The following is a 27,179-nucleotide window of genomic DNA, read 5'->3' as shown; positions in this document are numbered from 1 at the left end:
AACTACTAAACAAATATCTAGCAAATATTATTTAGTGGGGATAAGGGATAATCTTGGGTGCAATCAAGAGGAGTGACTTCTATACTTGAAGTCTTTGGAGGATCATCCTATTACTCATCATAGCTCAAGAACAAGTGAAGGTAGGAGACCTTACTTGTGCCCATAAACCGAAATTTACAATGTAAGGGACATTGTTTTCTTATAAATCTTTCATTTTGTTATGCATGCACTAGATCTAAAGAACAAATAATTAACAAGTTAATTAGTTCATTATTAGAGGAGTCTAATAATAGGTATATGAACCTAACAAGTGGTATCAGAGCATAAGGATGTTGCATGCATAATCGGTTATTGTTTTTCCGAGTTAAAAGGTTAACATATAAAACTTAAAAATTTGTGATTTATAAGTATAAGCTACGAAATCACTATGCATGTTATATATGCTGGTCCTAAAATGTTTTTAGGTCATTTTTTATGATTCATGGAAATTTATTGCTCATTTTAAGGATTTTTGGTCATTTTATTACATTTTTATGACTAAAATGAGAATTAAAATGCTAAAAATAGTTAAATTTCGTTTCTGACCTTGGAAAATTTATATGACCTCACATGCATATTTTACAAGTTGTGTGTAAAAGGACGAGTTAATTTGATTAATTTTGCATGATTTATGATTTTTATGAGATAAAAATGGATTAAAAGAGGTAAAATGGTTAAAATAAGTTAAATTTCGAATTAAGCCATGATATTTTAATATGATGTCACATGCAAGATTTAAAGAGAGTATGTAAATTTCTAAATTTAAATATCTTCTTTAGCATGATTTATGGATTTTTGAGTAAAAATGGCATAAATAGTGACTATTTTAGCAAAAATTAGCTAAAACGTATTGCATGGCTTGAGAAAATTATTTTAAGTTGCATTAATATCCCACTAATCAGATCTAAAGTTATAAAAATTATTGGTTTAATTTTCAGATACTTTATACATTTTATGAGATAAAAATGATAAAAATGCAACTATATTTTCTCAAAATTAATTCGAAAATTTTAACCATGATTTTTGACATTATGAGTGTCATGGATTTATTCCAGAATGTTCAAAAATTTAAAATTAAAATTTTGAAACTTTTATGATTTAATTTGGATTTATTTCATAAATATTGTGTTTTTAAGGTCAAAAATGAGCATAAAATTAAATCAAGTTGAATTATTGTCAAAAATTAAGTGATGACTGATTTTTGAGTCCTAAAATGTGTTAGGATAATTAACTTGAGCTTAGATGTGATTTAAGTGTTAATTAGTGATTTTAAAAGGTTATTATCACGCATTTCCATGAAACCGGGTTATATGTACGTCATAAGTTAAATAGGGTGATTTGGCACATCATTTGGCATGATAGATACATATTATAATGCTGCATATTTCAATTGTTGAATGTCTTTTATTTATATAATTTTGAATTATGTAATTTTATCTTAGTATGGCCTTAGTTTTTATCGATATTACCCGTAATGAAAGGGAATATTGATTCGGTTGTAATTTAATGTGATCTCGTATCACTTTTATTTTTATTTTATTAGTGTTTCCATTTTACAAATGTATAATAGGAATAGTTTTGTATTATTATTATTATTTGTAATTATGGAGCATCTTCAAGACGGTGTCATTCGGAAGGGTGATCCGACAAAGACGATGTCTTAGGAGGCGTGCCATTTGAAGAATCAAGGGACCAAAGGAGTTGGTTTCCGAATATGTAATAGATTATTTGATTTTCTATTTTTAGGAAGGCCATACTAGGAATTTTATTTATTGCTTTGCATTTCTTTTAATATGTTACATGCATTGCCAAATCGCCATAACAACACATGCATTTCATATCGAGTCATCGACCGTGTCAATTATGATTATCGTAGTTCACCGCTTTAGTTCACTTAAAACGTGATAGATAATAAATTGACAAGACCTCTCACATATTAAAAATTGAGAAAAAGCCTTACCAAATAGTAGAAACCCATGAAGTACCAATTTCGCAAGGGAGTTAATCCGGCTTCACCGTAATACAAACCTTGTTACGTTGGCGAAGTGGGGTAGTAAAAAGTTATTACATCGAAATTTGGATTGAGCTCAACGGAAGTATTGTTGACCGTAGTCGCATGTGTTCCGGGCTAAAGATGAGAATTAGAGTAATTTTTGTCGACCGAGAGTTCTAAAAGTAGAATCGATTAAAGAGTTAATCCACCGAGTTATATTAATAAGGGATGAATCGGCTCACCGTGCCCAAGTTGATATGAATTTGGATCTCGGAATCATTTATGTAGTTGGGTGGAGGTCACTATATAAATGCAATACTTGTAGTTAAATTTACGAGTATTATTAAAACGATAGATGATAATTATTTCCTTTATTTCCATTTTTTTTTTGTAGTTAATTATACGCAATGAATTCGTCTAATACTCCTACACCAATCACCGTTGAAACATGGCTCCAATCATACGATGAAAAATGCTCCGATTATGACAATGAAACGATTAGAGAATTACGCATTGGCATTGGTCAGGATGGAAATTTTTGCTTCTTTACCACCTCCACTCCACCCACTCCAATATTATTGCCCACCACCTTGGAAAGAAAATCTTGTGAAGAAAATCTTACAAAACCCAAGGCATCCTTGTTTGAAGAAACAATGAGAAATATCAAATTGAGTGGGAGTTCTAGCAAGAGTGTCCTTGCAAATGAAAGGGGTATTGGTTTTAATAAAGGGAAGGCAAAAATGGGCGAGAAACCCAAACCTGATTATAAATTGGAAATGGATAGTGGGACTACCAAGACCAAGACCAAGAAGGGTGCCAAATCCTATGAGGAATGTCATTATTGTAATGTCATGGGCCATTGGAGGCGAAATTGCCCCAAGTATTTAGAAGATATCAAAGTTGGGCTTGTTACTCCAAGTGGGACTTGGAAATGAGGAAAAGCTAAACAAGAGTGATATGAATCTCCGACAATGAAATGGAGCTCGGGTAGCCGCCACTTCAAAGAGAAATTTATGTACTTGTTTTTGCTAATAGCTTTGAGTTATAATTTACATAATTGTTATTATGTATCCACTTAGTCTAAAACATTATTTCCATTTCTATGTGAGACATGAAAGGATTTATATTTTGTCTTCAAAGACAATTGTTGTATTTTGTTGAAAATAGACATGGATGTGAGCCATGTCACTTATCTCTATGATACATAAGTTTTAGACAGTTCCAACTCATGTAAAGATATCTACATAATACGCACCAAAAGACTCATAACAAGTTATCCAAATGATTTGTACATTTGATTTTTCAATTAGGTTACATAAATGAGAAACGCATTAAACGCTAGTGTTGACTAGAATTATTGGACCATTTGATTTTCAATCATATGGAATATGCGTATCTTGTCTCCTTTGCAATATAATTTGTACTCCCTTTAGTGGTAAAGGGACACAAGCAAGTGATTTGTTGAGACTAATACATGCCGATGTATGTGTTCTAATGAGCATCACCGCAAGGGGAATTTATGACTACTTCGTCACTTTTACCAATGATTCAAGTAGATAAGGGTATATTTACTTAATCAAATAAAAGTTGAAACATTTGAAAGATTTGAGAAGTTTCTTAAATGACGTAGAGAACCAATTGAATAAAGTTCTAAGCATTACGACCCAATCGTAGTGGCAAAGATCTAAGTAATAAATTTGATTTATTAAAGATGGATTATGACCTAGCGTCACTACCCATAAGATCAAACTAATATGAGTCGGTTTGAGTTGATGAACTCAATTTTGGGAATTTGCAATCCAAAACGGACAAGTAATTCTAATCGGATGGTCAACCATGAGATACCTAGAATAGAGAGTCTATTAAACCATATGACATGAATCAGACTGCCATATTGTATAGCTGCCATGTTAGGATGGCCCTTTTAAAGCTAATACATAGTCTAGATAAACTCCTAATACTCCATTAAATATAAATGTTTGTGACTCACAAAGCTATCTCTCAAGAAATAGATGTATTTCTGAGAGAAAGAGTGGGAGTAGAATGAATCGTCACAAACATCTCTTATAGTTGAAATGTTACTTTGTGAAAGTAATAAAATTATAGAGTGGGAGTTGGTATTGAACTATTATCTATGAAGATAGTATGAGAGCATAGTTCAGTGGGAGTTTATCGCACATGTCTTATTGTTAAAATATTACTTTGTGAAAGTGATAGTATCATGACCTTGTTACATACGAGCCGAAGCATTACAATCCGAAAATTGTTGCTCATGAGTAGATTTACTTTAAAGTGAGGGTCTCTTTAAAGGTAAATAGAGCTTTAGAGTACACAAATGCATAAGATTTACATGAAGATGTTGATCAAGATAAATTGTGTTAGGAATTGCCGCATTTCATTGATAAATGGCAAATTAAATTCGCTTTTCTAAAATGGGAATTTAGAGAAGGAAGTGTTTGAAACACAAAAATCTTAGATGAAGATCTAAGAATCCTAACATATTATGTGTAGCTTTCTTAAGCGATCTTAGAATGATCTTAAGCAAGCATTAAAGGATTATACTTTTCCTTCATGTGATTATAGTGAATTGTTTCATTCACATGATTGAAGAATCATGATATACATGAAGTTAAGTGGGAGCTAGAATTATTTTTCCATGTCTTGTATGTTGAAAACATATTAATTATTGAGAATATTGAACCAATGCTCTCTTCTGGCAAGAGTGATTGACAGACTGGGAAAAGGTGCAATATACTTTAGATTACCGAATCTATGTGAGAGTATATTGGCATAGAGTTGAGAGTCTTATGAGGATAAGATCTTTCGTATCTGTTTAACATCAACAAGGATGAATGGCTTATTCATAATGATGAAAGTGGAATTACTATGATGGAATCATAGTCGTTCACTGAACCCATAAAGTTGTTGATTACATAAAATTGATTGCTAATGTTTCCGCCATTAGAACGATTATGTATGCCAACAGACGCATGTGCTGTGATCAAACATATGCCTAGGGCATTATAAGTCAATAACAAGACAATTCCCATCATATGGCTTGTGAGAGCCTTAAAGAACATCCTTGTGATTCTTGAGAAGAATTAAGGATTCGTTCACATGTTTGGATGACAAACTAAGTTAGGTGTTGAAGGGTTACCTAAACTTTAGTTTCCAAACCGAAAGAGATTTGTTGAAATCTTAGGATGACTTGTTGACAAAAGGAGTAAGAGACTAAGAAAGGTGTTTTAGTTTCGCGCATTGCAAATTATCTACAAAAGGAATCTAAGTTGTGATAAAATAGTCAACGTAGGGATTAAGGGTAAATCCCTCTACAAATGACTTTATCACATGTTATGCGATAACAGTGGGAGCATCTTTCAAGTTAAAGAGCCCATGTCTAGTAAGATGTCTAGACCTATACTTGGATAATATTCATGTCATTAGAGATAACATTGAATGGAAGGAAATAACAATTTATAAAGTTGGAATATATGGATATCGGGTATATCCACTTGCCAAGCTTGTATTGCATTCTAATTAGTGTTATAATACACTATAGATTATAGAATATGAAGTAGTAATAGTGTATTGACTATTCATATGTGATAATCACATTTATCGTTTGAGTTTTATTAAACTCACCCGCTACCTTGTCGTATCCGAATGGGTTGTAGAGACAAATTGAACCCCATTAAAGTGAACTGGATTGACATGGTATTCGCCCCTAGTTACTTATATGAGGTGACGTCTCGAAGTGACTAGAGTGTGATGCGATTGATGGCAAGTTCAAGTGCCATAGAGTCATATGGGATGACTAGTCGATCACATAGGCGCATCGTATGGGACAATCGTCGAAGCGATGACCGCTTATAGAGTTCTCGTAATTCATAAAGCCTGGTCGTGGCAAGAGCTACTATAGTATTCTTATGAGTCAATTCTTTTGACTAGAGACTATTCGCCCAAGTTGGCACAACTTCTGATTAGCTTTGATTTATACTCTACGATTTCGTAAATGAGGTCAAACTGGGTATATTTTGGGTTATGATGGACTGTGGCTGAACGAAGGGAATAGGGCGATAGGAATTGTCCACCCCTTGTCAGGGTTGTTTGAAATCTCAAGGCCACTCGAGGAGTAGTTAACTGGAAATGCGTGGCCACGCTCGGAAGGTATCTATGATAGATAATTCCGGTCAGACGCTAATCTCCGGATCGAGAAAACCACTCAAGATATGATCAAATGTAAGTACGACCTGCAAGACACCTTGCATTGAGTGGGAGATTGTAATAGGACAAGAGAATTGGTGACGCACACTTGTCGAGGACAAGTGGGAGATTGTTGGGAAATGTGTCCTCAACAATAGTGCGATCACATGATTTAAATATCATTATTAAATCTCATATAAAGAATACGTAAGGGATGATTCAATTATATAGTCAACTGATCAACATTAATCGGTAACGATTGGCTTGCTAGAGTTTGACGTTACTGTCGTGGGACGGTGGTGGTCAGTTGATCCCTTAAGGTCACACCTAAAGGATGATGTCCTTATCTATAAAGTTAATTAATTGTATGTTGATACAAGTTGATTAATTCCTTAAAAATGAACAATTTATTTTTAATGAGAGGAAATATGTATCTTATGTTAATGTGATTAAATAAGATCATATTTAGTGGATTAATATGTTAATTCACTAAATTATGTTGAGGTTTTATAAATGTTTCGAGGTAGAGGTAATTAGTTATTTACATTTACAAGAGGTTGTAAATTTAACTAACTAGCTATTATGAGACCCATTATATGTTGATATAATGATAAAATATTACTCAATAAGTTGAGTGAATATATGTTTATTAATTCGTGTCATAATTGTTATATGATCAAATTAATATTTAATTATGTAAGATAATTAAACATGTGACTTATAAGCATTTGTGGGACAAATATTATAAGACAAAAATGGACCATAATAAGTGCTAAGGCACCGATTTTTTGGGAGGTTATAGGACACTTGTCCTAAGTCTTTTAATTTGTCATAAAAGTATATGACACAAGCAACACTTGTAATGTTGCACCTACCAAAAATTACACTACCCATAAAGCATTTGCAAAAGGTTTTTTGAGAAGATAAATTGCTCTTATTAAGAGCAAAGTGGCCGGTCCACTTAATGATACAACAACACTTTTGTTATTATTTTCTCTCTCAAATTCTCTTAAAAAAAGATGCTTATGCAACATGCAACAAAACCTCTCTCTTGTTCATAGTTTTTCCTCCAAAAACTTGTGAAGTTTGATTCAATTTGTTCATAAATATTACTAATATTATTAGTGTAACATATGAGTATTAGTAATCAATTTTAAGGTAAACTACTAAACAAATATCTAGCAAATATTATTTAGTGGGGATAAGGAATAATCTTGGGTGCAATCAAGAGGAGTGACTTCTATACTTGAAGTCTTTGGAGGATCATCCTATTACTCATCATAGCTCAAGAGCAAGTGAAGGTAGGAGACCTTACTTGTGCCCATAAACCGAAATTTACAATGTAAGGGACATTGTTTTCTTATAAATCTTTCATTTTGTTATGCATGCACTAGATCTAAAGAACAAATAATTAACAAGTTAATTAGTTCATTATTAGAGGAGTCTAATAATAGGTATATGAACCTAACACATCTTCTAGCTGTAGCTGCAAATACTCCATGGTTTGCAGATTATGCCAATTATTTGGTAGGAGGAACGCTTCCTCTTGACTTATCTTATCAGCAGAAGAAGAGGTTCATGCATGATGTGAAGAGGTACTTCTGGGATGATCCCTATCTGTTCCGAGAGTGTGCTGATGGCATATACAGACGATGTATCCCAGAGGGTGAGGTACGTGCCATCCTTTCTCATTGTCACTCTTCTTCATATGGTGGTCATCATGGTCCTTCTAAGACATTTGCTAAGGTAATGCAATCGGGTTTTTATTGGCCTACTATCCTTAAGGATGCTACTAACTTTGTCCGTTCTTGTGATGCTGGTCAAAGAACTGGCAATATCTCGCAAAGGCATGAGATGCCTCAGACTGGAATCTCCGAAGTAGAGATTTTTGATGTTTGGGGCATTGATTACCAAGGGCCGTTCCCTACATCTTTTGGGAACCAATACATATTAGTAGCTGTAGATTATGTTTCTAAATGGGTGGAGGCAATTGCCACCCCCACTTGTGATGCTAAATCTGTTGTTAAGTTGTTTCAGAAGACTATCTTTCCACGGTTTGGAGTGCCTCGCGCAGTGATTAGTGATGGAGGCATGCACTTCAATGAGCGTCATCTCAATTCCCTCATGAAGAAGTATGGCGTTACGCACCGAAGAGGACTGGCTTATCATCCTCAAACCAAGGTGGACAAGTAGAAGTTTCCAACAGAGAGTGAAAAATGCAGATCTTGGAAAAGGTGGTAAGCAAGAATAGAAAGGATTGGAGTCGGAAGCTCGATGATACTTTGTGGGTTTACCGTACTGCCTTCAAAACGCCGATTGGCACCTCACCTTACCGACTTGTCTATGGCAAGTCCTGTCATTTACCGGTGGAGCTTAAGTATAGGGCTATGTGGGCCATCAAGGAGCTGAATATGGATCCCTCACTGGCGGGTGAGAAACGACTGATGCAGTTGAATGAGCTAGACGAATTTCGACTGCATGCCTATGATAGTGCTCAAGTTTACAAGGAGCGAACGAAGAAGTGGCATGACAAGCATATCTTGCAAAGAGAATTTCATGTTGGTGAGAAAGTTCTCTTGTTTAACTCTCGTTTGCGCTTGTTTCCAGGTAAATTGAAGAGTAGATGGTCTGGACCGTTCACTCATTCGATGTGAACAAATTTGGGTCAGTTACACTGCATTCTGACACAGGAAAGACCTTCAAAGTGAATGGGCAACGCTTGAAGACTTATTATGAAGGTGCTTTCGTGGGGGTAATAGAGGCTCTTGACCTCTTCCCCATTGATTCTTCTTATCGATGAAGAATTACGGTCGTGGGGACCAAAAAAAAACGCTACCGAGAGGCAGCTCGGATTTTGTAAATCATTAGTTTGTAATTAGGATTTAAATTCACGTATTGCTTTTGTTTTTTATGTTTCTTTGAACTTTGAGAGGCGAGGAGAGGGTACTTGATATGCTTTCAAGTGTCTTTTGCAGGAATTTTGACGGGATTTGAAGTTATGAGTAACAAATGACGAAGAAAGGAGCCTGGACCTACTTCCTCGATCGAGTCAATGGCGACTCGATCGAGGAACCTATCGACTCGATCGAGTCACTTGCGACTCGATCGAGGAACCTGTGCTGAATTTAGAAAAGTTTAAAACGAGAGTTGGGTATTCCTTAAATTGGTTCCTCGACCGAGTCACATGCGACTCGATCGAGGATCCAAAACAGACCGGGTTCCGCGTTTTTCTTCAGCCGGTTTTATGCTCTAATTACTCTACTTTCTTTCACTTTCCTTCTTCTATTTGAGACCAATTCCTGCATACTTCCTCCTCTATCACTCTTTCTCTCTTGATTCTTCATCAATCATCATCAAAACTCATTTAAACTTTGTGCTTTCTTGCTTATTACTTGATTGAATCATTCTCTTGTGCTTATTTTCTCCATTCTATTGCTTAAACTACCAAGGTAAGTCACGTTTTGGTCTTCACTTGTCTCGAAAATTCTGATTTTTCATGCTTAAATCTTGAGTTTATTGTATTAAATCTTCCCTTGCTAGTATACAATTGTTATTTCCTTACTTTCTAGCCCCTTACTTGTTGAAATTCATGCCTAATTTGCTAATTTGGGAATTAGGGTTCTTCAAAATCCGGGTAGAAATTTTGCATTAAATTGGTTAGAATTGTATTCTATTGCTTGGAATCTTCAATATTTGATATATACTCATGTTCCCCTAAGTTTTTGGATGCTTTCATTGTCATTTGGAGTCTTAAAAATTGATTTTTCGGACCCATAAGTGCCAAAACCGGGACTGTTTTTGTGACATTGTTGGAGTTTAATTTTCTACTTGTTCTTATGTAGATAATGTCGACTTCCAGGCAAGGAAATAAGCGTACTCGAGAAAGGAGAGCACCGGTTCAACAACCCGAAGTAATTCCTGAGGAGGTTGTGTCTTCAGAGGATGATTTGTCTCCCTTAGACGATTATCCGTTTATCGAATTTCGTGACAAAGTGCAGAAGGACATGTTTGTGTATCTGTTATCCAAGTCTATGAGTGCCACTCGATGTGTTGATAGGGAAATTTTGCGCACTTTGAAGATAGACGACATTATGTTTGGCATGTTTAATGAAATCGGGTTGCAGGGTCTTTTCACGCTCCACGAGTTATCTTACCCTGCCCTAACTCTTGAATTTCTGAGCTCTTATACTTATTTCCCCAGTGATCACCTAATCAGATTTCGTTTGCTTAATGTTGAACGGTCTTTAACCTTTGGCCGTATTTCTGAAATCTTGGAGTTGGATAAGCATACTGAAGGGGACTTGTATGGTGTTGGTGGGTTGTCTGCCGTTCGTTATTTTCCATTGTTTACTGGTTATATGGATGCGGACGTTAGTGCCATGGCTTTGTTAGATGTCCAACACGTTTGCCTTCGTATGTTTTTGAGGTATTTGAGTTATTTGCTGTTTGGTCGGGCTGATAAGAGCAAGACCTCCACTATTGAGGTCTTAATACTTGCTAGTTACCTGAATCCTTTTAGGGAGGAGACATTCCAATTCTCTCCCCCTGCTCTTGTCTCGCTCGGATTTGATAGGGCGATTGGGCGGTGCGGGAACCTTGATCGTGGTGCTCTTGTCACCAAGATTGCTAGGGCTGTTTGTGACTTTGAGGGTGATGACCCATATGAGCCCATGGCTGACTATGAGCCACTTGTTGATGATGACCACCTTCGCTATGACATTTCCTATATTGATATTAAGAATGGGAAGGACCATTACTGGAGGGTCCGCGGTGAGTCATACATGCTTCTTCCTTGCGCCCGTTTGTTTACTGCTTTGTTGACCCCCTCGAGGAGAGTACGGGCTGTGGTGCGCCCACCACCTGTTACTTATCGATTCCCGAGGATCTTTTGATTACTTTTCCCGGGTCTAGTACTACTACCACCACGGGGCGCCGGAGACGTCGTGCACCTACTACCCATTTGTCGTTTCCTACCACCCGCTCCTCCTCCACCTCCTTCACCTATCCTACTTCGTGGCTATGCTCCAGGTTACCATTTTGATCCCGTCGTTGAACGGGAAGTGAGGATGCATACGGGCATCAACACCGCTTTGACAGAGAGGAGGATGTGGGAACAGATGGAGGCTATGACTTTAGCTTCTGGGGACAGATGGCGGTGTGTCACCTTCTTACTACACTACTCCCGGTGACGACAGTGTGTTTCATCTTTACGGAGTGACTCCTCGAGTTTGGACAGTTTAGCACCGAGTTTGGTACATTAGGCCGTCCCTTCTACACTCCAGTCCGCCCCTCTCGGCCTACTTACTGCTTTTCGGGAGGACACCGCATCCCTTGTTCCCGAGAGGCCCGTTCGGCCGCTTTGTCGCTTCTACTTCCACCGCTGCATCGGGAGGCACTCGTGGTCGCAGCCGTGTTCGAGACCCACTCGTGGTAGAGGCCGTACGCAGCCGCCGTTCGATCCTGAGCTTATGTCCTTATATGCTGATATTGATGGTTTTGATGATGGTTCTGGAGCCCAGTAGTGACAGCTGGTCACTACATCCCTCTTTTTTTTTCCAGCTGGTTTGGGGGAGGCTACTGCATTACAGCTGGTATTATCTTTCTTTTTATTTTTATTGCATTTCCTTTTTCCCCTCTTCCCTTTGTTAGTTGTGTCCGATAGGTTGCTGGATTTCTGTGTGACTGCTATGCTGTAGGCGTCACAATGAGGACACTGTGACATTTAGGTTTGGGGGAGTGTGTTTATTTCTGTTGTGTGCTTAGCTTTTATTTATTGTTGTGTGAAAAAAATCAAAAAATCAAAAAAAAATTGAAAATTATAAAATCCAAAAACATGTCTTTTATTTATTTTTGTTTATTTTGAGTCGAGTCTTGGTGAATTGTATAGCAATGATGATAATTTGCTTTGTCTTTGCATTTGAGTCTCATTTAGTTGTTCATGTACATTGTTTTGACCTGTTAGCTATGATGAACAAAGCTCTTTACTCAAGTCTTGACCGTCACAATATGCCTTATGCCGAGTAGACTTGACTTTATTTTGTTGGTAAACTACTTAAATTTCTGAGGTCTTTAGAGCTTCCTAGCCCGGGAACATTAATAAACCGGTCTCATTGTTATTTAGGCTAATGAGTGTGGTCTCCTTGTGGTATATGTAATATCAAACTGCATAAGTGTGACATTAGTTTCTTAGCTTTTGCGCGTTCATTTGATTAAGTGCATGTGGATAGGCGATTCTTATCGTTCAAATAAGCCTTACATCACCCAGTTTTGTTAGCCCGTTTGAACCATGTAGCCATTGTATATCCTATTTCTTAGCTACATTCTAGAATTTGCCTACCCTTTTCGGGACAGTCGCACTTGTTTGAGCCTTATTGTTATAGCTACTTTGGTTGGGTTGGGACTTTTATTGTCATGTGGGTAGTAGCTGTCTTTTTGTAACGATTGTGTGACCTCTTATGTTGAAAAAGAAGTATTGTGAAGCAAAAGAAAAGAAAAAAAAGAAGAAAAAGAAAAAAAAAAAGAGCTTCGAAAAAAAAAAGGAGTTCAGAAGAAAAAGAAAAAAAAAAGCTTCGAAAAAAAAAAGAAAAAAAAAAGAAAAAAAAGAGAAAAAAAAGATGAATAATGTTTGCTTCATTGATTTATGTTAGGAGGTCGTGTGTGGTAATTACTGGAGTCTAATGCACATTTGGAGAGCCTTTACATTTCTCTCATATGTTGTCAAAGTTGAGATTATTTCTCCAGTGGATGTTTGATTTATTACTTATTAGTTTTGGCTATTGGTCTAGAGCTGCGACTACCGTCTGAGCCCCACATATCCATACGTGCTTTGGCACAAGCCACTTCTATACCCATGCCACTTTACCACCATTCTGTCCTTGATACATGTACTTGGTCTGTTTCGTGAATGCGTATTAGCTGGAGAATCTCTTATCACATTAGATTGCATGCATATCTCATAAGTTGAGTGAGTGTCTTATTTCTTTCTATCTTACATAAATCACCCATTATGAGTGCATGAGTGAAACCGCGAGAATCCGACAAAATGGTCTTGCAAGGTTGAAAAGTGTTTGGTTGAGTCTCGGTATCATGTCACATCTTGAGTAAGAGCTGCGTGAGTCTATTACCCGTGCTTTTGAATTTGTTTTATTAGCACAACTTCGGTCATTACTTTGTTATAGATATGGACAGCTGAGTCTTGTATGTGCCTAGACATTTGCTCTGAGTTATTCATTCACCATATGTTTGTTGTCCTTTGTTTTGGTCTGATTGCTTTGCTTGAGGACAAGCAAAGGTTTGGTTTGGGGGAGTTTGATGTATCACTTTCATATATACTTTTATAGCTCCCTTTACATCGTATTTCATACCGTTTCATGCCTATTATATCATTTATATGCTTTATTTCAATGAATTGTCGATACTGCCGCTATTTTGTGTTTTGATGCAGAAATGACTCAATATGAGTTTTATCAAGCTGATTAGCAGAGCGGAGACGGCACGGTAGAATACACGAAGCATGGCACGGGAAACGAGGAATCATGAAGACTAGAATTCAAAGAAGAGAAGGAGGAACCTGTGAAGCAAGTTCCTCGATCGAGTCACTGCTGACTCGATCGAGCAGCTGTCCTCGATCGAGTCACCTGCGACTCGATCGAGGATCCTCTCTGACGGGCTTTTTTCCGGAATTTCCTAAAACACTTATCTTTTATTATAAATTAGAAACTCGTGTTTTATTGTTGGATTACGTGATATTTTGCTAAGTATTGCTGGAAAACTCTCTTAAGAACCATAATCTTCCTTTTGTATGGTACTAATCTTTCCTCTTGAATTAAATCATTGTTTATGTTCTTCAATTATTGTTTTCATCTTGCAATTATGTTTTCATCTTTAATCATGTTTGTTGTTGTTATTATGATCATGAGTAGCTAATCCCCTCATCTAGGATGAAGGGGATCTAGGTTAATTAAGAAGGGAAAATCAATTAGTTGCTATTGATATATCATTAAAGTTGTTGTTTGATTGTTGTAATTCTTCTAGTTAATCACTTGAGGCCTGAGTTATTAATTAGTGTAGCGAATCGATCCTATCGCCGACCGGGTTAGAATTGATATAGGCTGCGATAATCAAATAGAAAGTATCTAATCATAGCGACCGCATGTTAGAATCGATCTAAAGGGCATAATGGAGTCGACCGATCTTATGACCTTAAACAACTTGATAGATTTAGTAATTGATTGATAATCCCCGACTGATTGACCTAGTGAACCTAATTCCTAGACTTTTAATAATATCGTTGTTCATCCTTTATTTATTGCAATTAGTTTGTTAGAATCAACTCAAAACAAAACCCCCCGAAATTGGTTACTTCTAGACAGTTTAAATACTCTTAGACTAGCTTTTACCGCCTCCCTGTGGATTCGATACCTGTCTTATCGCTAGCTATTCTTGTTAGTCCTGAGATAGTTTTACTTTGATTTGGTAATACGACTTTAGCCACATCAAAGGCTAAACCGAGTAAGAAGGGTAAGAATGGTAAGAAGGGAAAGTCTTTCTTTAAGGGACCTGAAAGTGCGATCCAGAAAGAAAAGAAGTGTCACTTTTGCAAGAAAACGGGACACTTCAAGAAGGATTGTCCTAAAAGGAAGGCATGGTTCGAAAAGAAAGGTAAACATTATAGTTTTGTTTGCTTTGAATCAAATCTTATAGAAGTACCTAGTAATACTTGGTGGTTAGATTCTCGTGTGCAACTACTCATATTTCTCACATTAAACAGGGGATATCGTATGATCCACCCATAAGAGGAGTCAGCAGTTTGTATCCATGGGAAATAGGATGAAAGCACGCATTGAGGGCATTGGGACTTACAGATTAATCTTAGACACTGGTTGTCATATAGATCTTACAGATTGTCTCTATGTACCCGATTGTGCTAGAAATCTTGTATCATTAAGTAAATTGTATAATTTAGGTTTTAACTTTAAGTTTGGACATGGTGTATTTTCTATGTACCGTAATGAATACTTTTATGGTAGTGGTACTTTGATTGATTCACTTTATAGGTTCAATCTTGATGTTAAATTTTCCGATTCCCTATTTTATGTTGAGTGTCAAGGTATTAAACGTAGTGCATCGAATGAAAAATCAGCTTACTTGTGGCATCAAAGGCTAGGTCACATATCCAAAGAAAGGTTAACGAGGTTGGTAAAAGATGAAATTCTACCTCAATTGGATTTTAGTGACTTAGATGTGTGTGTAGACTGCATTAAAGGTAAGCGGACTAAACATACAAGAAAGAAATCACTACAAGAAGCTCTCGCTTTTTAGAAATTATACACACCGACATTTGTGGACCTTTTGACACTCCATCTTGGAGTGGTGAAAAGTACTTTATCACTTTTATAGATGATTTCTCGCGGTATGGTTTCACTTATTTGTTGCATGAAAAGGCTCATTCTGTGGATGTCCTTGAGATATTCATAAATGAGGTGGAAAGGCAGCTAGAAAAGAAAGTGAAAATTGTGAGATCGGATAGAGGTGGTGAGTTTTATGGAAGGTTTACTGAAAATGGACAATGTCCTGGTCCATTTGCAAAGTTACTTGAAAGTAGGGGTATTTGTGCACAATATACAATGCCCTACACCTCAAAGTAACGGTGTTCTTGAAAGGCGGAACCGTACTTTAATGGAAATGGTTAGGAGCATGTTAAGTAATTGTTCTTTACCTCTTTCACTATGGATTTATGCATTAAAGACAAAGAACCTATGTTTTAAATCGGGTTCCTAGTAAAGCGCTTCCTAAGACTCCTTATGAACTGTGGGACGGAAGGAAACCGAGTTTAAGACATCTTCGAGTTTGGGGTTGTCCAGCTGAAGTAAGGTTGTATAACCCAAATGAAAAGAAGCTAGATCCTAGGACAATCGGGGTTATTTCATTGGCTATCCCGAAAAGTCAAAGGGGTATAGATTTTACTTGTCCTAATCACGCATGACGAGAATAGTAGAGACATGAAATGCTAGATTCATTGAGAACGGTCAAACTAGTGGGAGCATTGAACCACGAAAAGTGGACATTAAAGAAATTCAGGTTGAAGTTTCTTCTCCTGAAGTTGCACGTGAAATTGTTGTACCAATCGCGTCGTCACAGTCAAATGACATAATGAGACAACAACAAAATGAAGTGCAAGACCCACAAAATGACAATAACAATGATGATCAAGTCACAATTCAAGGGGAGAATAATATGTCACGTGAACAGTCAAGGCAACCTGTAAGGCGAAGAAGGGTAGTCAATGTTCCAGAGGAACAATTAAGGCGATCTATAAGAGAAAGAAGATCAGCCATCCCAGATGACTACGAGACATATAACGTTGAATGTGACTTGAGCATTAGTGAGGATACCGTCTCATTCTGTAAGGCCATGGAAAGTGATAATTCTGAAAAGTGGTTAATTGCCATGAAAGAGGAGATGAAATCTATGGATGACAACAAAGTATGGGACTTAGTAGTGTTACCTGAGGGTTCTAAGGCCGTTGGGTCGAAATGGGTCTATAAGACTAAAAGGGACTCTAAAGGTAACATTGAAAGGTATAAGGCTCGACTTGTTGCCAAAGGTTTTACTCAGAAAGATGGCATTGACTATAAAGAAACTTTCTCTCCGGTGTCAAAGAAAGATTCTTTAAGAATTGTCTCGGCTTTGGTAGCTCATTATGATCTAGAGCTTCACCAAATGGATGTAAAGACCGCTTTTCTAAATGGTGAGCTTGAGGAAGAAGTATATATGGACCAACCTGAGGGATTTACATCCCCGGGTAATGAAGATAAGGTGTGTAGGCTGAGGAAGTCGATATATGGACTAAAACAAGCTTCTAGACAATGGTATTTAAAGTTTAATGATACCATCACGTCATATGGATTTGTAGAGATTACCGTTGATCGGTGTATCTACATTAAGATCAGTGGGAGCAGATTTGTTATTTTAGTCTTATATGTTGACGATATTTTGCTAGCTGCGAATGATCTAGGCATGTTGCATGATGTAAAGAAATATCTATCTAAAAACTTTGAAATGAAAGATATGGGTGAGGCATCCTATGTGATCGGAATTGAAATTTTTCGTGATAGATCACAAGGATTGTTAGGGTTGTCTCAGAAAGCTTACATTGACAAAGTTTTAGAAAGATATAGAATGAATGAATGCTCTGCAGGGATAGTTCCTATACAGAAAGGGGACAAATTTAGTAAAATACAATGTCCCCGTAATGAGCTGGAACGAAAAGAAATGGAGAGAATTCCCTATGCATCTGTGGTTGGGAGTTTGAACTATGTTCAGACATGTACTCGACTGGGATCGCCTTTTTCTTTGTTGGAATGTTGGGCCTCGGTACCAAAGTCATCCCGGATGGACCACCGGAAAGTCAGCAAAGAAGGTCCTTAGGTACTTGCAAGGCACTAAGGAGCTCATGCTTACTTATAGGAGATCCGATCATCTTGAGGTGATTGGTTATTCGATTCGATTATGCCGGATGTGTTGATAGTAGAAAATCAACATTTGGCTACTTGTTCCTTTTAGTTTGAAGGGGGCAATATATTATGGAAAAGTGGGAAGCATCATCATTGCTACTTCTACTATGGAAGCCGAATTTGTGGCATGCTTTGAGGCCACTATTCATGCATTGTGGTTGCGAAACTTTATCTCGGGACTTGGGATTGTCGATAGTATTGCCAAGCCGCCGAGAATTTATTGTGACAATTCTGGCCCCTGTCTTCTTCTCTAAGAACGATAAATACTCCAAGGGTGCTAAACATATGAAATTAAAGTTCTTATCGGTCAAAGAGGAGGTACGAAGCAAAAGAGTGTCATTTGAGCATATAAGAACGGATAAAATGGTGGCAGATCCATTAACTAAGGGATTACCACCCAAGGCGTTCATTGGCCATGTAGAACGCATGGGTGTTGTATCAAAGGCCTTGTTATTATGAAGTTAATATGCTTATAATAAATGTGACATCTAGAATTCACTTCTAGTATTGTTTCTGTTATAATAGACATGTTAATCATTATAGTATATGTATACATTACAGTTATTAGATTACATGTGACTAATTGTGAGAATTAATGTTCTTCTCAAATTAAAGTTTTACCTAGATTTGGAATTGATTTGTGATACATGGAAGGAATCATGTCGATTAGTAAATGACGTGTGACCGCCATGATCCAATTAGTTCTATTTCGATTAAAGATATGAAAGTTAGTGAGCTTAACATAAAAGTGCACATTATAGTTATTAAACCATTAAGTCAACACAAAGGCCAAGTGGGAGAATGTTAGAATAATTAATAATATTCGTATGGCCTATGTGTTTCGGGTTTTTAATAAAAGTTAAGTTCACATTGTTATTACGAGACTTTAATATAAAAGACGGTATCGTGATGGATCGGTCCCGATTAACGTAATTAAAGTCCGGGAATTATTATTCCCTCTTACCTTACCTTAATAAGTCGTCTTTCACGAAAAGGTACGATCGGGTTTGTTTTTGCGAAAAGGTACGTAGCCCATTATATAAATAAGAGGATCTACGTACAGAAATTAAGATACAAAAACAACTTTCCTGACAAAAACAAACATACGTACATTGAAAGTGAAAGGCAGTTTCTTCTCCATCATCAAGAAACAGTAAAGAAAGGGTTAAGGAGGAGAATCAATTGGTTTATACTTCTTATTATTGAATTGATTGCGTCTGTAAGACATGGACCAAGGTTAGTCCTTTATTCCGTCTATTGATTGTATTAGGGTTGAATTAATTCAAGTCTATATTGATTCTTGGGACTGATTTCATCATTGAAATCGTAAAGTATATCTTACAAAATTAGTATTGGCAAAACCCTAATTTCTGATTACGTTGCGTCGAATTCTCGTCGGTTCGGGTGGCGGAAACGGCTCGTGGTTGATGGAGGGAGTTTGTATTTGGTGGTTCGTGACGAGGAGAAATTGTTCAGTGTTCATATGTTAAAATGGCGAGGGAAATAGCGAGCAAAGAAGCGAGGAAAGACGTGTTTTTGGGAGGAGGTTCGGGGGTTTGACGGTAATAAGGTATTGTTTATGGCGAGGGATTATTATTTTTTTCGAAAGGCGTCGAGGAAGTTTCCAGGGAGGGAGTATAGGAACTGCATTGTGTTTTCTGAGGCGGCTTTTCCGCGGTATGGGAAGGATTGTTGGGAGTTTACTTAGAGTGTTAGGAAACTTGGTGTGGTTCGGAAGTGTGAGGATGATATTGCGGTTTTTAGGTTGAGTGATCGGGTTTTTGCTCGGGAGGGGGAGAATTCGGGTTTTCCTAAGATTAATTGGTTACCTCCTGCTTGGATTTTTCGTGCTTCTTCGGTTCCTGCTGATGAATTTGAGGGGGATTCGGAAATGGAGTCTAGTTCTAGCCAGTCGGAAAGGTAATTGAAATGGTGTGTTACATTTTTATCAACCTGATAAGTAATCACGTTTATTTTGGTTCCAACGTACGTAATTTTTCTTTCACAAAATCTTATTGAAGGCGGGCGATATCCATCACAAGCTTGTGACGGATACCGTTTCCTCTCACAAAATACCCATTGAAAGGTGGGTGGGAAGCACATGGGGGTGCCTCACCTTGTCCCTTCTCCCTTTTTGTGAGAGGTCACAATCTTGTGACGAGATTAGCCCGTCACAAGCAAGACTTGCTGTTTTTCTTTTCAGAAGAGTTACATTGAATTGAACCACCGATTCCCTCAAAAGATGCGTAAATATAGGAATATAAAGACGCCCTCGATTGTTATACTCAGTATCATGGTTTAAGATCCTTAAGGGAGGGTTTATTTCCTGCATGGTATGAGTTTGGAATAAGGTATCATACCTAGGTGGTATGGGGTTGGAACTTTATTCATCATTACTGGTGTTTGTTTCAATTCCGAGTGATATGGGTTTGAAACACAATTAAAGTTAAAATATGTAAAATATAATTTTTAAAATAATAATTTTTAACATCATACAATCATGAAAATGATAATTAATCAAATAATTATATGAAAGTTCATTTATATTATTGCCCTAATTTTTATTTTCACTAGTTTGTTTGTTTTAATTTGATACCCATGTGTATCAATCGCATACTCACTCCCTCCTTGGATATGAGAAACTCATACCTCATGAGTTTGAGGTATGGGTATGAAACCATGTGTTTGTCAAATAAACACTTGGTATGGGTTTGGCTCATTCCAAACCCTAGCTCATGCCTTTTGAGTTTGAACCAAACACCCCCTAATTTTATAATAGAAGGTGGTATGTTACCCCTCGTTTGTAAGTGTCATTTGACTTATTCTTGAGGGTGTTGCTTTTTCACATACGGACTTTACTTTTTTAGATACACTCTTTCATAAAGTTTTCATACTATACCCTTTTCCTAAATCTAAAAAAATTAGTCTCCCTAAAAAAAATCTAAACAAATTAAAACTAAATTGCTCTAAAAACTTAACAATGGATTACAATTTTTCAAATTCTCAACTAGTGAAGTAATTAATTTGTGTAACAATTACTAAAAAGTTGTTTATTAAATAATTTGAATCATAATTAGGGTATATCTTCAAGTTTTTCAATTAGGTTACAAGAGGAAGGTATGGTGATTTGGTTGTTGGATGGTGGTAGTCTGGTGCAAGGAGGGAGCAATTATAGGGGGCATCGGTAGTCCGCAGGTGGTCGGTTGGTGGTGGCCTGGTGCGGAGAGGGGGGGGGGGGGGGTTGCGGCAGAAAACCGGAGTGGAGTGCACAGGGGATGGGGAGTGCGGGGCAGAAAGAGGGTGGTCGAGGTCGGCCGACGAGCGAGAGGGATGGGTGTCGGTGATTAGGGAGATTAAGGGAGGGATAAGAAAATTGGTAAAGGGATGAAAAAATGACAAGGGTAATATTGTAAATAGCGTATGTGAAAAAGTAAATTTCGTATGTGAAAAAGAAATATCTCTTTTTTTTTCATTCAAAACCAAAAGAAAGAAAATATAATCTTTAACCGAGACCTGTGTAAATCGTACTTGGATACAAAATGACTTGACATGTTCAATTTGGCTCGAATATGTACCCAATACAAATAAACCCAATTCAAACAGAACTGAACCAAATCGACCCAAACCCAACGAACCCTTTTGTAAGCTGCAAGTCTCCTAGTAGCACGGACACTCCTCCTAATTAGCCATCCTATGTCCAACACCGTGTCGGACACCAATACTCGTCAGACACGCCTAAATGTGTTGGATACCCATAAACGAGAAATGAGATGTGGAAAGACTGAAAAAGATTGATTAAAAGACAAGTTTGGGTGAAAAATGAGAATTTATAGTCAAAGTTAAATTTTACCTTCAATTATTTAAATTTAATATCAAATATATTTAAAAATAAAATAAAATGGTACATTAATTTTATTAAATTTAAATAACGTGTTTCGTGTCCTAAATTTCATAGAATGCAGTGTTACGTGTCCGCGTCCGTTTTGGTGCCATCCGGGTCTCCAACACTCCCAAGTCAACATTTCTTATTCGACGAAAAGAAAACACAATCAAAGAAACCATGAGAGTCACTAATCGGCAACTACACCCACCACCCTCCAAAAACTTCACCCGTCTCACCGACGAAGCCGCCTTCACCACCCGCCACCACCGCGTCCACACCACAACCATCTACATCCTGCGACCACCACGCACTCTCTCCGACAACCGTCCATGGATCATCTCCCCCGACTCCTCCACCACCTCCACCTCCACCTCCGCCGCCGCAGAAACCACCGTCATCCTCCGCCACCCGCTCACATTCAAACCTCAATTATTCAACCTTCCCCGTAATTTCGACTTCTCACAATTTCATCCCTCCGCAATCGCCGTCTTTCACCACCTCGACCAATCCTACCGCGTCGACAAGCTCCTAACATTTGGACATCGTACTATGCTGGCTTTGTACGGCGGCGGTAAACTCCGCGGTTGTCCCTGCCGCGCCACGGCGACGAAATCGGCGGAGGTCTCGGAGTCAAAATCGCCTTGGGTGAAGTTATCTCCCGGTGAGAATTTCGATGATATTACCAACTATGATAATACGGTTTACGCGGTAAATAGGCGAGGGATTGTTAATGTAATTTATTATTATAGAACTAGAGAGAAATTTAGAATCGGCAGAACGCTAATTTATGAGTCGGTGAGTTCCGGTTCAGGCCGGTTCGGGTGGCGGAAACGGTTAGTTGTCGATGGTGTACATATGTATTTGGTGGTTCGTATGGCGGAGAATTCGTTTAGGGTTTTTAGGTTTAGGAGAATAGGAAAGAAGGCTTCTTGGAATGAGGTTGGGGGATTTGAGGGTAATAAGGTGTTGTTTATGGGAAGGGATCATTATTTTTTTCGGAGGGCGGAAAAGTTTCCTGGGGTAGAGTATAAGAACTGCATTGTGTTTTCTGAGGCCGCTTTTCCGCGGTATGGGAAGGATTGTTGGGAGTTTACTGAGACTGGTAAACGATTTGGAGTTGTGAGGAGGTGTGAGGATGATGTTGCGGTTTTTAGGGTTAGTGATAGGGTTTTTGCTCGGGAAGGGGAGAATTCGGGTTTTCCTAAGATTAATTGGTCACCTCCTGCTTGGATTTTTAAGGGTAATTCGGCATCAGTATCTTCTAGCCAATCGGAAAGGTAGGAAATGGCGGTATTATATTTTCAGGCTCATGATGTTTATTTCGATAAAAAGTATGGTACGATATACTGTATATGTTTAGGGCAGTAGATTGGTACAATAATTTTCATTTCATGATTGGATGAAGGGATATGACATTGCTTTCGGCAACTAGAATGGTTTCTTCCCATTTGATGCATGCCTATGAGGTGCAAAGCTATGATTTTAACTATATGTGTAGATACAAAGATCCATTTTCTATAGCTCTAGGACGTGCGGAATGTAGCAAAATGGTTTACTTTATTGTCTGCCCTCCATACATCGCGATGTAGTAGCTAGCCAATGTAATTTCAGAAGCAATTTTCATCTAGCATCTCTTCCTGTTTTCTAGTTTCTACTTTTATTGTTGGCTAACTTGGCTTGACCATGCTTTGAAATCAGTTCATCTTTTATCTAGGGGACTTGTGACCGTACACAATTCCCACGACTTGCATTTTCCTTTACATGTTATTGCCCTTATGAACTCTTACTGCCCATGAAATAGGTTTTTTGTTTTGTTTTGTTTTGCGACTCAATGAAGTAGGAAGTTTGGAATTTGTTGGAGGGAGTGTTAGTTTTAAAGGCGAAGTACTCCCTAATATCTAATTAGAAATTCAACACTCAGTTTGGGATGATTTCTTTTCTATTTGCTGTATGGATAAATATCATCTTGTTCACAAGCAACCGTGAGCATGGTGTTTCCAAAGAAGAGTGCTGACATGAAAATAATGTTTTCCGTGTTCTTGGTGAAGGGAGACTTCTGGCAGTAGAGATGAGAATGATGGAGAGGTGCAATCTGATGTGAAGGATTCAGACAGTAAAGATGAGGAGGAGCAAGAAGAGATGGAATCTAATTTGAAGGATTCAGACAGTAAAGATGAGGAGGAGCAAGAAGAGATGGAATCTGATTTGGGAAGTCAAGATGAGAATGACGGAGAGGTGCAATCTGATTCGAAGGGTTCAAACAGTAAAGATGAAGAGGAGCAAGAAGAGATGGAATCTGATTTGGGAAGTCAAGATCAGGCTCGAGAAGTGGTGGAAATCGTGGAATCTGATTCCGACAGTCAAGGTGAGGTTCAAGAAGTGGTGGAAATCATGGAGTCTGATTCAGATATTCAAGTTCAGGATGATGGGGAAATGCAATGTGATTCGAACAGTGAGGAAAAGGAGGAAAAAAAGATGCATTCTAAAGCAAATATTGAGGGTGATGCCTCATTGCAAGAGGACATTGTGACGCCTTTGCTTTCTGCCGTTGAAGAAGAAGTTACAAAAACTCTTCTTAGTATGAATAGTCGGAATGATGTAGTTGAGGAAGGTAATGACTTTTAACTTTTAACTTATAACACATGACATATGCTTCTTTTCTCCATTTATCTTCCTTTGGTTTTAGACAGCCGAATTTTCAAGTTGATCACTATATATTGTTGCAGAGGTTTCAGGGAAAAACTCAATTCATTTGATACCTAAAGCTTGTACATCCTCCACGACTCAGGTACTATATAATTTTTTAAGCCTTTTCCGTTGCTAAATCCGTACCAAATGTCTCATATGATTTAGATGGTCAACCGTGTTCAATGTTGATCATGACTTCTCCGAATATATGGAAATAAGTAGACTTACAAAGTAAAACTTTTCATGTTAGATTTATTAAAGACAGTTATTTCCACATTATCATTTTTTTATATAAAAAAAATATTATACTGCGAGGAAATAACGGAGCAAAGTTAACATTGTTTAATCAATAGAGTTAAATAACAACCATATGTTTGAGGTGGTGAGAGTATATCTTTACTGAGTGTGTTTAATTGAGTGCTTCCTTTTCATTCTTTACACAGATCCACACAAGTTGTTCTGCAACTACCAAATTTGAAGGACTTGATGTAAGGTCTGATTTAGTCCCAACCTTGCAAAAGATTTGGCGGAAGCATGGGAACATAACAAAAGATAGCATTGTGCGTAGCAATGACATAATTGCTAGGGCGTTGGAGTCGCTGGCAACTGTGGTACAAATACTTGAGGACAACTTGGCCGAGTCATTGAGTGACAGTCAAGCTGATTATTTAAGCACCACATTGTCTGATCTGAAATGTATACGTTTCAAAGTTTGCTGGTTAGTTTCTTTTGTTGAGAAGGCGTTAAAAATACATAAAAGCAAGGATTTGATGGAATCGTTGAACAATCTCAGCCAGTTAAGTTCCCAAATCAAGGAACGCAAGTCAGTCATCCTTGACGAAGTAGCTAAACTCAATGAGGAAGAAAACAAACTGAAGGAGGAGATGGCAAAGGTATCCAAGACGATTCCCTTATATGGGCAAGTTAAGTTTGATGAACCCATAGGTGTGGGGTTAACGTAAGCGTGTTGGTGATCGGCCAGTCGTTTTGTTGGGGCTCGACAGCTCGTATTCCCCTTATAAGACTTGATCGTGTCACTGTATTTCAGTCTTCGTCAAAGTAGTGTGCAGATAGTAGATAAGTAGCTAATTCGCCTGTGTGTATATGTCTAGGTGGAGAAATGGGCTTATTCTGGACTTGTTATGATCAATGTTTATGGTAGGATGGTTGACAGTTATGCCGTTCTGGTGTACTTGTGGTTTATACTTTCGTAAAAGTATTTTAACATCTTGGGAGAAGCGCTTTGCCTGATGCTAGTATGCTACGACGTTCATCGGTGTTAGGAGAAGTAGAAAATGCTGTTGCAGGACTTGGTAAAAGCATATTGGCCTGAACGACTTCTGGAATCAGGATGCTCTCTTGCCTTATGGAAAAGAGCCTTGAACTGGCAGCTGCTACTCGCGGACTTCTGCTTGGTATGTAATACGGCTTCTAGTAATAAGGTAACTAGAAGGCAATAATTAGGTACGAAAGATACCAAACGAGTTACTCCGTACTAATATGTAAGACAAATCACAATTTCTCATTTCAAATAGCCTTTTTTTATCTAAAATTAAGATGATATTTCACGATAAAATATTTCCTGGTAAAATGTTGTCATTAGTTTATTGTTAAAAATTGACTATTTTATTTACGTAATTTATTTTCGCAGTACACATTTTACTCATTTCAGTACATTTTTCACCAAACTTTCCATTTCTTACCCTTGACTAAAAAAACATCAAACCTAATTCCTCTACCTTTTCTTCATTGTTAAATGTGTCACATCCTCAACTTCCTTCAAATGATTCAATTATCAATGATTTTTCAAATATAAAACAAGTATTTAAGTCACTAATCTATTATTAATAATCGAATTGACTCTTTATTAAAGTTTTGTATATTTTTTTTAATTAGGGTTCATGTTTAAATTAATTATTATTAATTGGTGTGGGATAATGGGGATATAGGTGTAATCGGATGTTGTCGGTAACATGGACAAACGCAGGTGGTCGACGGTAGCAGGCTAGCAGCGAGTGTTTGCCGGTGATGTGATACAAGCTGCAGGAAGTTGCTCAATTAAGAGAACCTCGAGTAGTTTGTACAAAACAGTTGACAGTTTAGAGAGAAATGAGAGATAAGAAATGGAGAGAAAGATTGAAGATTTTTATTGAGTTTCTTGAATGAATGATTGAATGAATTACAAACTAAGGAATTCTCATATTTATACAAATTTCATGTGACTATTTTCCCGCTATTTCTAATCAATTTCACTAACTCTAACAACTTTCTTAACTAATTTTGGCGCCAAAACTTATTCTCATACAATTCGTTATTCTATAACATATCTTCCTCTTCTAAAAAGACTTGTCCTCAAGTCTCGCCAATCAACCGAATTAGGCCAGAAATTGTTGCTCCATTACCTCGCAAATAATTCCCATGTTGCATCATGTATTGGAAAACCCTCCCAAGAATCGTATTGTCAGATCGTAGCCTGGTTTTGCCTTTTGACAATCCTTCTATCCAAAATAGCAAATTGGTCGTATGATATCTTCACTATTGAGACCTTGCATCCAACTAGGAATATGAGTCACAGAGGGAAGTTGACCTCTGAAAGCCTTCAATTGGGAGACATGAAACACTTTATGAATTTTGGCAAAGATCGGGAAGAGACAATTTGTAGGCCACCTTTCCCACAGTGTCTTCTACTTGAAATGGCCCATAATACTTGGGAGCAATCTTCTCATTAGGCCTCATGCGAGTGATCGACCCCCTATAAGGTTGTAGCTTTAGCCAAACCCAATCCCCAACATTAAAGACCCTTTCGACCTCTTTTTATCACTGCACCTTCATTCTGTGTTGAGCTTTTCAGAATCGA

General features: G+C 37.6%; 1 protein-coding gene across 4 annotated transcripts; it reads left to right on the top strand.

The window, feature by feature from the left end:
• The first annotated feature begins 19,099 nt into the window (after positions 1 to 19,099).
• Positions 19,100 to 26,524, top strand: LOC141610883 (uncharacterized). Of its 4 annotated transcripts, XR_012528430.1 has the most exons (6): positions 21,729 to 22,911; positions 23,683 to 24,245; positions 24,361 to 24,422; positions 24,763 to 25,215; positions 25,435 to 25,737; positions 26,310 to 26,524. XR_012528430.1 is itself a non-coding variant. In XM_074429181.1 (5 exons), the coding sequence occupies exons 1-5, from the start codon at positions 19,643 to 19,645 to the stop codon at positions 25,534 to 25,536; spliced, it is 1,209 nt and encodes a 402-aa protein (XP_074285282.1). In that variant the 5' UTR covers positions 19,100 to 19,642; the 3' UTR covers positions 25,537 to 25,949. The 4 variants fall into 4 exon arrangements, 3 of the variants coding, with proteins under 3 accessions (XP_074285282.1, XP_074285281.1, XP_074285280.1); XM_074429181.1 differs by lacking the exons at positions 21,729 to 22,911; positions 26,310 to 26,524 and adding an exon at positions 19,100 to 19,671 and having other exon boundaries at positions 25,435 to 25,949; XM_074429180.1 differs by lacking the exon at positions 26,310 to 26,524 and having other exon boundaries at positions 24,766 to 25,215; positions 25,435 to 25,949.
• The last annotated feature ends 655 nt before the right edge of the window (positions 26,525 to 27,179 follow it).

The sequence above is a fragment of the Silene latifolia genome, chromosome 11, assembly GCF_048544455.1.
Source record: "Silene latifolia isolate original U9 population chromosome 11, ASM4854445v1, whole genome shotgun sequence".
In the NCBI taxonomy this organism is placed as follows: Eukaryota; Viridiplantae; Streptophyta; class Magnoliopsida; order Caryophyllales; family Caryophyllaceae; genus Silene; species Silene latifolia.
Note: the sequence above shows the minus strand (reverse complement) of the source record. Positions and strands in the feature narration are given on the sequence as shown.

Excerpts from the sequence above, each read along its gene's own strand:
- LOC141610883 (XM_074429179.1), top strand. The coding sequence starts at position 21,812 with ATGAGAGTCACTAATCGGCAACTACACCCACCACCCTCCAAAAACTTC. Across the intron at positions 22,912-23,682 it reads TCTTCTAGCCAATCGGAAAG|GGAGACTTCTGGCAGTAGAG; the intron begins GTAGGAAATGGC and ends TTCTTGGTGAAG. Across the intron at positions 24,246-24,360 it reads GAATGATGTAGTTGAGGAAG|AGGTTTCAGGGAAAAACTCA; the intron begins GTAATGACTTTT and ends ATATTGTTGCAG.